Source organism: Pongo pygmaeus, chromosome 3 (assembly GCF_028885625.2).
Source record: "Pongo pygmaeus isolate AG05252 chromosome 3, NHGRI_mPonPyg2-v2.0_pri, whole genome shotgun sequence".
NCBI lineage: Eukaryota > Metazoa > Chordata > Mammalia > Primates > Hominidae > Pongo > Pongo pygmaeus.
In genome coordinates, this window is record NC_072376.2 from 162,469,930 (window position 1) to 162,484,294 (window position 14,365).

General features: G+C 36.4%; 1 protein-coding gene across 6 annotated transcripts in view; it reads right to left on the minus strand.

Moving 5' to 3' along the window:
• IQCM (IQ motif containing M) overlaps positions 1-14,365 on the minus strand; it is a 505,544-nt gene that overhangs the window by 198,935 nt on the left and 292,244 nt on the right. For all 6 annotated transcript variants that reach the window (XM_054485869.1, XM_054485868.1, XM_054485865.1 and 3 more), the window contains 2 exons: positions 7,352-7,496; positions 2,683-2,817 (listed from right to left, as the gene is read on the minus strand). In XM_054485869.1, the coding sequence (XP_054341844.1) occupies positions 2,683-2,817; positions 7,352-7,496 (280 nt within the window). The remainder of the gene's footprint in view (positions 1-2,682; positions 2,818-7,351; positions 7,497-14,365) is intronic.

Here is a 14,365-nt window from a genome sequence, read left to right on the forward strand (position 1 = left end):
ATAGCCAAGATAAGAAAGCAACCTGTCAACAAATGAATGGACAAAAAAAAGTGTTTTTTTTTTTATTATTATACTTTAAGTTCTAGGGTACATGTGCACAATGTGCAGGTTTGTTACATATGTATACATGTGCCATGTTGGTGTGCTGCACCCATTAACATTAGGTATATCTCCTAATGCTATCCCTCCCCCCTCCCCCAACCCACGACAGGCCCCGGTGTGTGATGTTCCCCTTCCTGTGTCCAAGTGTTCTCATTGTTCAATTTCCACCTATGAGTGAGAACATGCGGTGTCTGGTTTTTTGGCCTTGCGATAGTTTGCTGAGAATGATGGTTTCCAGCTTCAACCATGTCCCTACAAAGGACATGAACTCATCCTTTTTTATGGCTGCATAGTATTGCATGGTGTATATGTGCCACATTTTCTTAATCCAGTCATCATTGATGGACATTTGGGTTGGTTCCAAGTCTTTGCTATTGTGAATAGTGCCGCAATAAACATACATGTGCATGTGTCTTTATAGCAGCATGATTTATAATCCTTTGGGTATATACCCAGTAATGGGATAGCTGGGTCAAATGACATTTCTAGTTCTAGATCCTTGAGGAATTGCCACACTGTCTTCCACAATGGTTGAACTAGTTTACAGTCCCACCAACAGTGTAAAAGTGTCCCTATTTCTCCACATCGTCTCCAGCACCTGTTGTTTCCTGACTTTTTAATGATCGCCATTCTAACTGGTGTGAGATGGTATCTCATTGTGGTTTTGATTTGCATTTCTCTGATGGCCAGTGATGATGAGCATTTTTTCAAGTGTCTTTTGGCTGCAGAAATGTCTTCTTTTAAGAAGTGTCTGCTCATATCTTTCACCCACTTTTTGATGGTGTTGTTTGTTTTTTCTTGTAAGTTTGTTTGAGTTCTTTGTAGATTCTGGATAATAGCCCTTTGTCAGATGAGTAGATTGCAAAAATTTTCTCCCATTCTGTAGGTTGCCTGTTCACTCTGATGATAGTTTCTTTTGCTGTGCAGAAGCTCTTTAGTTTAATTAGATCCCATTTGTCAGTTTTGGCTTTTGTTGCCATTGCTTTTGGTGTTTTAGACATGAAGTCCTTGCCCATACCTATGTCCTGAATGGTACTGCCTAGGTTTTCTTCTAGGGTTTTTATGGTTTTAGGTCTAACATTTAAGTCTTAAATCCATCTTGAATTAATTTTTGTATAAGGTGTTAAGGAAGGGATCCAGTTTCAGCTTTCTATATATGGCTAGCCAGTTTTCCCAGCACCATTTATTAAATAGGGAATCCTTTCCCCATTGCTTGTTTTTGTCAGGTTTGTGAAAGATCAGATGGTTGTAGATGTGTGGTATTATTTCTGAGGGCTCTGTTCTGTTCCATTGGTCTATATCTCTGTTTTGGTACCAGTACCATGCTGTTTTGGTTACTGTAGCCTTGTAGTATAGTTTGAAGTCAGGTAGCATGATGCCTCCAGCTTTGTTAAAAAGTGGTATTATACACAATGGAATGGTATTCAGCCTTTAAAAATAAGGCAATTTTGTCATTTGTCACTATAAAGATGAACTTGGAAGACATTATGTTAAGTTAAACAAGCCAGATATGGAAACACAAATACTGTGTAGTCTCACTTATATGTGGAATCTATAAAAGTTGATATAAAAGCATAGAGTTGGATGGCAGTTGCCAGGGCTGAGGGTTGGAGTGAATTAAGGAGATGTTGGTCAAAACATACAAACTTTTTGTCTTTCAGTTTGAAAGACAAATAAGTTCTGGGGATCTAATGTACAGCATGGTGACTGTAGTTAATACTGTATTGATTACCTGAAATTAGCTAGAAGAATAGTTCTTATGTGTCCTCACCACACACTCACACTTACATACACAAACGGTGACTATGGATGGTGATGGATATATTGATTAATTTGATTGTGATAGTCATTACACAATGCATATGTATCTCAAATCATCACATTACATCTTTAATATAAATCATTTTAATTTGTCAGTTATACTTTGACAAAGCTGGGGAAAAAAGAAAAGCTGAAAAGAATCTTAAAATATTAAAGGAAAATTCATCGAGATTTTTTCATGCTTTTGTGACAATTTACATCCCCTTATTAGTCTTTAGTGTAGAGAGAAATCTTGCTCAATTTAACTTATTAAATATTCTCATAAACAATATTTTTTCATGTATTATTTAGAAAAGAAATGATTTTCTGTGAAAGTCTATTATATTGAAATAGCTTACAATGTTTATACATTTTAACTTGACCGTGTTCTCCAATACCAAATCTAACTATGCAGGAGAAAGCCTCCTAGCATCAGTATTTAAAATACGATGGTTTAAAATATACTCAGCTTGATGTAACTTATTTTATATCCAAAAATACTTAAAAACTATAAAAATGAAAACCACCTCTTCCACCTTCCTCCAAAAAAACCTGTATTGTATTAACTTCTTTTAGCCTACTTTTCAAATATTTTCCTTCACAAATATTAAGATCAGATACAAAGAAATTTGAGGGAAAGGATTTATACAAAAAATTTAGTAAAAGTAAGGGAAGGAATGAAGAAAGGAAGAGAACAACAAAGGAAAGTTGGGAAAGAGAAAAGAAAGAAGTTGAAAGGAAAAGAAGGTGGAAAAAAAAAAGAAATGAGAAACTACTCACCTTGATGGACCAGGTCCCAAGTATCATCAATTTGTTTCTGAGTTGGGAAATGACCACAGTCACTGAAGAAATTGGGGAGCTCACTTCTTTCAATTTTTGGCCAATCTTCCCTCTTAGCAAACATTATTTCATAGACTAAAAGGACAAAAATGTAAAGGAAAAAAATTTTTTAAACAATACGTCAAGTAAAAACTTTAACTCTAGCTTTATTTTCCTGTCTACCAGTAAGTCTCCATGATTAGTCTAGCACTATGTCAACTTTCTGGCAAAGGTTAGAAGGAAGTGGGCATGTTTCTCTCTCCTCACATTCCATAGTAGTGAAATTTTTACTTGATTCCCCAAGATGAATACTGGCATCTTCTATACTGGCTTCATGACAATTGACCATAAATCCTATAATGTCAACTCAACCATGTCATAAGACAGTTTTTATGTCAGGACTTCTGAGGACCTGACACCTACTGATCCAGTTCACTCTTCATTGTTTATTAGCTGCTCTACTTTTTTCATCTCTTTTTGGCTTTTACTCACATTCTAACTACTTAAATTGGTAATTCTACTTTAGATGGCTTATTCTGTTTCTAAAGTTGGCCTCTAATTGGGAGCAATGTCTACTTTTTGCTCACTAACTTCATGTATTTCTACTTTCACATTTAAGATACTTTGTCACTCCTGGCTCAAGACTACCACAGAAAACCACTCAGTTGGGCCACCTATCACTTATCTCCCATACTTGACTTTAGAAGGGAGTTAGATAATGAGCAAGAAAATTGATGCATACATTTTATAAGTGTAGTTTTCCATAAATAATTTCCTTTTTTCTTTTTTCAAAAAAGTGACACTGAGTTTCTACTTTGAAATATGTTACATTTAACCCCATGAATTGTATAATTGTATCCTGTAAATGTTGATTGTATAAGTCAACATTTATAGGATGTCAGGGACTGCTCAAATACATGTTTAGCTCTGGCTGCCAATGGCAAAGGGCACCAAGGTGGTTTCTAACAGAAGTTATATCATCCTGGCACTCAACCACATGGATTTCTGTTTTTCTATTCATTCATTCATTTAGTTGAGGGAGATAGCTATCAGACATCAACAGATTCAAGACATATTTAGTGACTGTCTAAATATGAATAGCTATTTGAGATCCTAAAACACAGCAGTAAAATAAATGAAAATGTATATTTAGTTTATTTATGGCTATTTGTCTCTTTTGAAATAAGCAAACTAGAGCAGTTTCTTTCAGTGCCCCATCCATATCTCCTTGTCCCTTACTTCTGTGCATGCTAAGTTGACTTTCAATTGCCAGCATCTGCATTCCATTGCCTAAGGGCTCCCTCTGGCTACAGGCCTTCACTCAAACTATCTATGTACCAAGCAGTGGGCCTCAACCACTGACTCAGGGGAGTTGGTTGATAAAGACCCAGCACTCAGGGCAAGTTGTTTACACTGTTTTTTCTGAGTTCCCTAGAGGGATTAAGCTTCAGTTGTCCACATACTAATTTGCTTGATATTGCACTCTTTTTTGACTCCTTTCCCTTCTGTCTCCTTTCTCCATTCCATTAACAGTATTGCCTAGGATTAACTCCCAAGCAAATTAGTTGTACTTGAATTATTGTCTCAGGATCTGATTCTAAACTAAAACAAAAAGAATATCACCTTTTACTTTTGTGATTAAGTAAATGTATTTCTCCTTGAAAAAGTATATAGACCTTTATTAGTTTCTCCTTGAATTAATCATTTTATATGTTTCTCACAAGATAATATTGATATACCTATTAATATCATGACTTTGAAACTGTATAATTGATAACAGTGCCCTTAACCTGTATATTATGCCCTATGAGCAAACTTTCAGCAACATGCAAGGAGAATTAGTATTCAAGGATGACATACTTAGGGTAAATATAAAATTTAAATCACGAAAATTAATGAAATTTTCTGATCATTGAAAGATGCTTAAAAAGGGTATAGGTATCTGCCAAATGTCACCCAATTAGCCATCAACACATGGAAAGGATGAAGAATTTTCTAAGTAACATGAAGACAAATTAGAACTTGCAAATTCTGTCTCTATTGAGTTACTTTACCCCTCAATGTAAATGGATGCTCTGGTTGGTAATTCTTTTTTTTTTTTTCTTTTTATTATTATTATTATTATTATTATACTTTAGGCTCTATGGTACATGTGCGCAACGTGCAGGTAAGTTACATATGTATACATGTGCCATGCTGGTGCACTGCACCCACCAACTCGTCATCTAGCATTAGATATATCTCCCAATGCTATCCCTCCCCCCTCCTCAGTAAACTATCGCAAGAACAAAAAACCAAACACCACATATTCTCACTCATAGGTGGGAATTGAACAATGAGAACACATGGTAATTCTTTAAATTATTCATTTACCAATTTCTGTTCTATTGTTCAGCTCCTATGTTGGACAGACCACCACCTGTCCTAACTGGACTCCTTTATTCTGTTTTTGCCACATGTGAGCCTATTCTCAACAAAATTACCAGAGTGATGTCTGCAACACAAGTTGCTTCATAGTCCTCTGTTCCCAATCCTCCAATGGCTTCCCAATTCTCTCAAGGTAAAATGCAATGGTCTATAAAGCTTGACGTAACCTGTGCTCACCACTACCTTTCCAATTTCATTTTGCTCTGCTTTCCAGTCACAAACTTCATTCCAGTAATACTAGTCTCCTGGCTTTCTCCAAGACTAGCCATCTCCAAATTAAGGCCTTTGTGCTTGCTGCTCCCTCTGCTTAGAACCTTCTTCCCCCAGAGTCCACCTGGCTTATCCCTCACTATCTATAAGACTTTTACTCAAAAAGCTTCTCAGCTAGAAAGCACCAGAGTCCAGGCTGGAAAACAGAAATCACATTATTTTTTTCAAACTGAAGGGATATTTTAGGATGCAAAAATATTGAAATCTGCATTACAAATTGAGAAGGAGAAACCATGGAAAGAAAGTAAAGCTATGAAAAATAAACATTCCATAACATTAAAAAATCAATTTAGTGATAGTTTGGGGTATGAAGAGAAGACTAATTGAGTAAAATAGTAGGAGCATTTTGGAAAGGATATGTGATTTAGAAGTCAGCAGCTAAAAATTAAAGTGGATGGAAAAGAAAATGTGGTCAGTGTAATAACTGTAAAGTTTTAGTATATATTTTGATAAGTATTATAAAATCAGTACATTTATATCAGATTATATAACATAAACTACGATTCATAAAAAAGTACTAAGATCTTCCTGAATTTTCTACTAGTGGTATGGAGAGTTTATGGGCAAAAGTCTTAAAATCTGACTCTCACTCTCTCTCTCTCTCAGTTCTATAAGTAAAAGGAGTCCAAGTAGCTTCTTAATGGGAGAAGGATTTTCTCTATCTCTGCCTCTCTCTCTCTCTTCTCGCTTTCTCATTCTTTCTTCTTCCTGTCTTCCCATCTCTCCAACACTTTGCTGCTTTCTGCTCTTTTCTCTAGAAACCAGGCTGTTGGGCTGGGCTGGATGAATTGATCTAGGGACGTCTGACTTATATAGAACAACCTCTCTCTCCCTTTTCTCTTTCTCCTCTCTCTCTGACTTCTTCCTCCCTCTACCTCTAGCCATAGAAAAGAAACTATTCTAACTCAAAGAGTTCTGGTTATCTGCAAATAGCTTTTAGCACATAATTTTATCATAACTTAATGAAAACTATCATTTTAACAGATATTTTTGAGCCCTTCTTAGAAACCAGGCATTTGCTAGATAGTACTTACTGATAAATATAACAGACATAATCCCTTTCTTCATGGAACTTACAGTCTTAAATGTAAAATAAATACTGTATGACTAGCTGAGACTACCAACATTTTCACATTTTTACCTTATAAAGCAGTAAGACAATGATTCCAATTAAATATAATTTACTTGTATCATTTTTTTAGTCAAGAAACTGGCACTAATAATCTATCCTAATCCTAAGCAATACTGAATTCATTAAATATAAATATAAATTGGGATCTCTGAAAATTAAGACATCAATGAGATAATTTGTTCTATGAATAGAATTCTAACACTAATAAGCAATGTGTTGTCTAGTATGCTCGGTGTCCATTAACTATTATTCTGGTATAAATACTTAGTTTTCCTTTGTGCAGCTACCCCTCCTCCAATGAAAACAGTTTCTGTACAACTCTCAAGCAAGATTCCCTACCCTCCCACTGCAAAGTGTTGGATTTATGACTCAAGTTATACATATCAGCTGCTGTCTCCCTGGAATATGAATTTAAAGCATAGCAACAAAGAGTCTTTAAGTGGTAGGGGCTTATCTATCCCCCAGAGGCAAATTGAGATTATCCCTTATTTCCTGCTCCCTAGATCTCTGAAGCAGTTGTGTTTCATATTCAGTCTGAAAGCTAATTGTTTCACTATCTTTGCAATATTCTGCTGTTAAATTTCCTTTTTGCTTTGGTTAGCTAGAATGAGTTTTCTGTTACTTGCAGAGGATCCAAATAAATTAATTCAAATATACAACATTCTAATTTAAAATGCATATTGCTTACAGCAATATAAAATATAATCTACCTTTGCTTTCTAAAGGTAATTATATTTAAAATTCCAATGGTTAAATTAACTCCAAACTTAAATTCAAACCAGAAGTGTCTGTATCACTTACATTTTTTTCGGTCCATCCATTCCTCTAGCTCTGCTAAGTTGACAATTTGTCTTGTCCTCCAAAGACCACGTCGATATCTAACACGGTGGATTAGTCTGCCATACATGTTAATAACTGCTTTCATATCCGGTCCATGATCCAAAGCCTACAAAGACAGAAAAGCTCCTTATATATTTCTAGTATTTATATTTAATTTGATTTTGCCGCTTTCATTTAGTCTATTTCACCTAGTTTCTTAGATTATGGGTGTATTTATTGTTTATTGCCTAGGCTGGCTAAATATACGCATTGTAGAGTAACATAATCTCCCTGAAGTTCAGAGATTTCCATTATGAATTGCTTTGTCATTATATATTCATACTTCCCATAGAATAGAGCTTCCAATATCGGCTTCTTTCACAGACACTTCCTATACTTGTGTCCGGATTTCTATAATATGTAGCCCACTCCGCCAGAAACAATGTAGTCTTATTAAGGTATTATTCTGTAATAGATGATTCTTGTCTAAGCAGTCCTCTCTGGGTGCTCAAATTGTTGTCTCTTATTTCCTTTGGAAATTGTACATTCATGTCCTTTACCTATTTTTCCCTGGGCTTTTTAAGGTTTTTTTGTTGTTGTTGATTTCTAAAAATCTCTTTGAATATTCAAGAAATTAACCCTTTTCAGCATATGTGCAAATTTTGTTTTATTAGTTTACCTGTGACTACATTCTTCTGTGTATGCATTTTCAACATTCCACCGACAGTTTTTCTATTAAAGTTTTAAATATTTACCTATTTCATATTTTTTTCTCTTTTCTAAAGAGCCATTCCCTTTTAGTTAACAAGTCAATTATTTTTACGTTTTACATTTTCTGGCTTATTAATGTCTCTATATATCTTTATTAATTCCTTTCTAAATAATATTTAGATTTATTTTCCTGTTCTTGACTTCTTAAAGGCTTAATTTTTTAAATTTTCATTATTTCTTGTTTGTTTAGGAATGTGTTTACATTTACACACTTTTCGCTGAGTTGGCTTTCCTTTTCTGTGTTTTGCATACCATATTATAAATGAAAAAAACTGAAGCAGAAAATCTTTAAATAACTTTCCCAAGGCCCCATAGCCAGTAAGTTGTATCATTGGTTTTGAAACTAGCATAGAGGCATTCCAGAGCCCGCTTAATTTTACTCTACATTCCTTTTGATTTAGTGTTTTTATCCTTTTTTTTTTTTTTTTTTTGAGACAGAGTCTCGGTCTGTTACCCGGCTGGAGTGCACCTCTGCCTCCTGGCTTCAAGCGATTCTCACGCCTCAGCCTCTGGAGTAGCTGGGACTACAGGCACTCACCATCATGACCGGCTAATTTCTGTATTTTTGTAGAGGTCAGGTTTCACCATGTTAGCCAGGATGGTCTCGATCTCCTGACCTCATGATCTGCCCACCTCGGCCTCACAAAGTGCTGGGATTGCAGGCATGAGCCACCGCACCTGGCCGTGTTTTCATCCATTCTACAAGATTTTTTTTGTTTGTTTCTTTCCTAGCATATTTCATATTACGCATTAATTTTTTCTTTTTTTTCTTTCTTTTTTTTTTTTTTTTTTTTGAGACAGAGTTTCGCTCTGTCACCCAGGCTGGAGTGCAGTGGCGCAATCTCGGCTCACTGCAAGCTCCACCTCCCGGGTTCACGCCATTCTCCTGCCTCAGCCTCCTGAGTAGCTTGGAATAGAGGTGCCCGCCACCACGCCTGGCTAATTTTTTGTATTTTTAGTAGAGACGGGGTTTCACTGTGTTAGCCAGGATGGTCTCGATCTCCTGACCTTGTGATCCGCCCGCCTCGGCCTCCCAAAGTGCTGGGATTACATGCGTGAGCCACCACACCCGGCCCATATTACACATTATTTTTCTTGTTTCTGTCATGTTATTTTCCGTTTATGTGAAATAATATTTTTTGTTTATTTGAATGACAAATAAATCAGCATAATTTTATTACCTTCCTCTTCTCCTTTCTCCTTCCATCTAATAGCAGATTCTGGATGAAAATGCATACACAGAATCTGCTAATGTCTCTCAACATTTAATAACATTTTTCAATGTGTATTTTTAATCTGCCTTTTGTTCAATAGGCTTTTGTCTTTAAAAAAAATAATAAATTGGTCGCACTTTTGGCACATTCCCAACATATGAATCTTAGTGAGAGGCAGAACTCACTTCCCACAATTTGAAGCCAAAAGTCAGATGCTCATGACTCATACCTCTTCTGTTGCTAGGATGCACACATGTAAACTTCATCCATTATCTCCACCAATCCCAAACTTTGAATGGAAACAAATAATGATTTTAAGAGTGAAACAGTGGGAAATCTATTTGTGTGACAGAGTAACTGTAGTACCAATATACATTTTTCAAGGGCAGCATTTGTGAAGTCAGGAACACCCAGGATTCAGTCTCTGCATCGGACTCTTTCTGTATAGGATTTGGCTGGATAACTGGGAGCTACCCAGCCTTTACTATTCCTTTATGCTTCTGAACTTAGTTCTCTAGACCTCTGTACAATATCCTATTCAACATCTTTCTGCTTAAATCTATAAGTGGATTTCTTTTGCTTATAATTAAGAATCAAGCAGTTTTTTGATTGTATCTTTAAAACCTGAATAGAAAAGTTCCCTCTTGGAATGTGCTACTTGGACAGATGATGTTTCTGAGAAAAGGAAGGGCATTGGGCAACCACCGACTTCAATTTGAGTACCTTTTCCTCTGAATGTAATAACTCTTTTGGGGAACACAATCTATCTTTTAAGGGAGCCCTTTTCAGATCTCAGGCATTTGGAAGGTTACCTAGGGTGTTTCATGGTTAGGAAGTTGAGCCAGAGAAAATGTCAATGGTCCATCCATGTGGTTTTTATTACAGGGAGTGTCCCTCACAGCCTTTTGCATGGCAATATGCTTCAGCTATTGTGCTAGTACATTTCAGTATGTAAATCTTTCACTATAAGTCTAAATATTTCTCAAGGTAGAATTTATCAGACAAGAAGTACAAATTTCTACTTACAACAGCAATATTGCAATATAAAGAGTTATTGTAAATTACTGATTATAATATTCCAATTTCTGTTATCTTAATGGACAAATGTATTATACTTATCAACATTTAATAAAATTTTCCAGTATTTATTTCAGTTTGCTTTTGCTTGATATGGTCATGTCTTTTTTTTTTCTTAAGTAATTTATTCATTGTTTGGAGAATTCCGCCATCATACAACACTTAGTAGGACTTAATTTCCGTTAGTGTGTTTCTTACCAGTTTGTAAGAGATTTTTATATGTTAGGCTTTTTTAAACTTCATGTCATATTTCAGCAATTATTTTGCCAGTTTGACTTTTAACTTTGAAAAAAGATTCTATAGACTTATAAGAAGATATCCTGACCACATTTGTTGATTGAAGTCCCACCTTGTCTAAGCATTTAGGTATGAAAATACCAAAAAAAATTTATTCAAAAGCCTTATAAAAACAAAAGGGAAAATGTTTTAAAATGGCTAAACCTATACACAGTGAAATAAAAATTGAACATTCTAAATAGTTATCTCAATCGCATACGCATAAACACACACTTACAAATATACAAGCCACAAATACCATTAAGTGTGAATCTTATATTCACTTTCCCATCCACTGAGAAACTAGTGAAGACCTTATCCATGCATAGCTACTGGACATGTGTCTCTCCTAGGTTTGGTTCCTCTTGCCCTCTTTCAGGCCTCTCCTCTGTGTCACTGTTGCTTGCTGTACTCATTTTGATCTGAGTCAAAGAGATTATTTTTACTACTACCTGAAGCATATGCCTCAATCACTCTATGTCTAATTGCTCAGTATAGAAACTGTTAAATAAATGTTCTTGGTCAACTTTATCATTAAATATAAATAAAAATATATTGTTTTCCCCCAGTGTACTCCGAAAAATGTTAAATAGCAGCTCCTGATTGCCATAGAAAGGGTGCCTCTCTATAGGCCGTGGTTCTTGGCTTCATGTCTCTGATGTGAGCTCACCTGGATTAGCTCTATTAGCGTCAGGTGGGAGTATTATCTAGCCTTGGCTTTTGGCAGGAAACTCCAATGTTCATGTTGAGCCTGATCTGAGAAAAGACTCCACCATTTGCAATAATTGGACACTTCTGGTACCAGAATGGCCTCGTTTTATAGTGCTCTGGAGCTAGACAGCCTTATGTTTGATTCTCAAAATTCATTCTCAACTATGTCACTTGCAAGATGTCCAATTTTGGGTAATTATGTTACATCTCCATGCCTCATTTTTCATAATTACTAAAGAAAATTATACAAACTGGAGAAATGATACTACTCCAATTCTTGATCACCAACCTCAATGGGGTTCTCAAAGTGGCCTGGAATTTCATGCACGCTTTTTAAGGCATCTCTCTGCCATTTTCTATATTACCTCAATCTTCTCAAACATTCAAACCCATCTAAATGCTTACTCTCACCAAATGGCCTAATTCCTTACTTCACAAAGGAAGAAAAAACAATTAGTTTATTGCAACCCCAACTTCCCACCAGCAAGTCTAAACACTTTGCTGCATCTACACATCTTCTTCTCCTGCAACAATGGAGAAATATGTTTCCTCTCACTTAACGCTAATCTTGTCAAGTAAATTAGAAATCCACCCCCTCCAATCTCCTTAAAGGCCTTATAATATGGATTATCTTCATCTTTCTTGTATTGACAACCTTTCTCTCTTACTGTCTTCTTCCAATGGGCATTAAATATATATAAATATTTTTTATCTTAAACTATCCTTCTCTAAACCTCATAGTGCCTCAATTTATCTACTGCAGATGTTTTCACTGCATGAACGTACCGTTAATAAAGCCAGAAAATTCTGTCTAGCAGCATTGGAGACTATGGACCTAACCCTCTTCCTTGTACTGCCTTTCAAGTTCCTTGATCTAGCATATTTTGGTTTTCTTCTTACCTCTCTGGTTACTACTTTAGTGTTTGTGGAATACTCATCTTCTGCTTCCCCTTGAACGCCAACCAGTTCCTCTCAATCTTTCCTTTTATGATTCTCTCTTTACTCTACATAGTCTCCCTAGACAATGACATTGACTCTCATGGCTCCAGTTAGTATCAGTAACAATGATTCTCAAATCTATGGGTGGTGGCAGGTTTCAAGGACGGCATCTTTGGTCAAGGAGCTGCATCAACATATTTAGAAGACGTTTCTCAAATTTCAAATCCCTCCTGGCCCCAAAATGCTGTTATGTGTCCTTCACTCTCTTGAAAATAATTTATTAAAAACATGTATTAGGCTCCTAGTATGGGCCAAGAATGTACAAGACCTTGTGAATAGATTAAAGATCAGGAAAGATAAAATTTCTGTTTTTAGGGGGTTACATTTTAGTGAAAGGAGCAATAATCTAATAAACAAATATATGTTAGGTGGTAGTAAGTGCCATGAAGAACAATAAAGTGTTTTAAAAGAGACAGGGAGTGATTAGAGAGTATTTTGTACAGGTTAGTATGGGGCAGCTTTTCGATAATGTGACAATGAGCAGAGACCTGAATGAAGTAAAGGAGCGTCACCTGGGGGAAGAGCTTTCTCAGAAATATAATGAGATTCATTGCCAAAATGAGGTACTTTTATAGATGAGAGGGTTTTACATTCTTCTTCAGTGAAAGAATTTAAGAACTACTGATAAATCCCAAGTCTTTCTATATGGCCCAATTCCCTTCTGAATTTTGGACCCATATACTCAACTGCTTCCCAGACATCTCAAGGATTTCCCACAGAAGTTTTAAATTCAGTGTTGAAACTTGGACTCAGTGTTAAAAACACAGTGTTGAAAATTGGACTCTACCTTCGTTCCTTTCTTCTGCTCCCTCTTGCCTGCCCTTTCCCTTAAATTCTGCATTTCTCAACCATACACCAGATTGCTCAAGACAAGCACCTGGGAATCATTCTTGACTCCACCCTCTTCCTTATCTCCAAATACAACCAAACCCAAAGTCCTCTCAACTGTCCATTTCCCCATCACCACCATGCACTGGATTACTGAAAAAGCATACTAGTTGTTCTCCCTCCATTTTGTCACCCTCTCCTCCCAATCCATTGTCCAAAGTCAGTAATTTTTCAAAAATACAAATCTATTGGTGTCACTGATCTATTTTAAAGGCATCCATTCTCAGACACCAAGTATAAACTCCTTATTAAGGTTTCTAAGAACTTTATTAATCTGATTCCTACCTTCAGCTTCCTTTACTGCCATTGTCCTCCCAGCTATGCCCCAGCCCCTTAAATGTAAATAGCTCACCTAAGCTCATTGATATTGTCTTTCCTGTGCCTCTCAGCCTCCCAGTATACCTGACAAAATAAAGCCTCACCCTCCAGATCTCAGTTTATTGGTCCTATCCAATTGCCACATCAAACACACTTGGGGTTAAATGGCCTTTCTAAATGCTCTAATGATACCTAAGACTTCTTTCAGTTGTCTGCATTGCTCACCAGACTATGTATGCTCTTCACACACCAGGCAGGAAATTGGACCCAGTATATAGTAACTATTATCAAATCAAAAAATACATATGTTATTGAATAAATGAACATAGGTCTTCAGGTACTTGTGAGTGTTAGCACATGTTATGTAATAAAACTGTTCTATACAACAGGAGTCCCCAACCAACTGGTCTGTGGCCTGTTGGGAACCAGGCTGCAAAGCAGGAGGTGAATGGTGGGTGAGCAAGCATTACTGCCTGAGCTCCTTCTCCTGTCAGGTCAGTGGCAGCATTAGATTCTCATAGGAGCAAGAAGCCTATTGTGAACCGCACATGCAAGGGATCCAGGTTGTGTGCTCTTAATGAGAATCTAATGCCTGATGATCTGAAGCAGAACAGTTTCATCCCGAAAACATCCCTGCCCCTGCTCTGGTCCATGGAAAAATTGACTTCCACAAAACTGGTCCCTGGCACTGAAAAGGTTGGGGATTGCTGCTATACAATGTGACCTGTCCTATAGGCTTCAT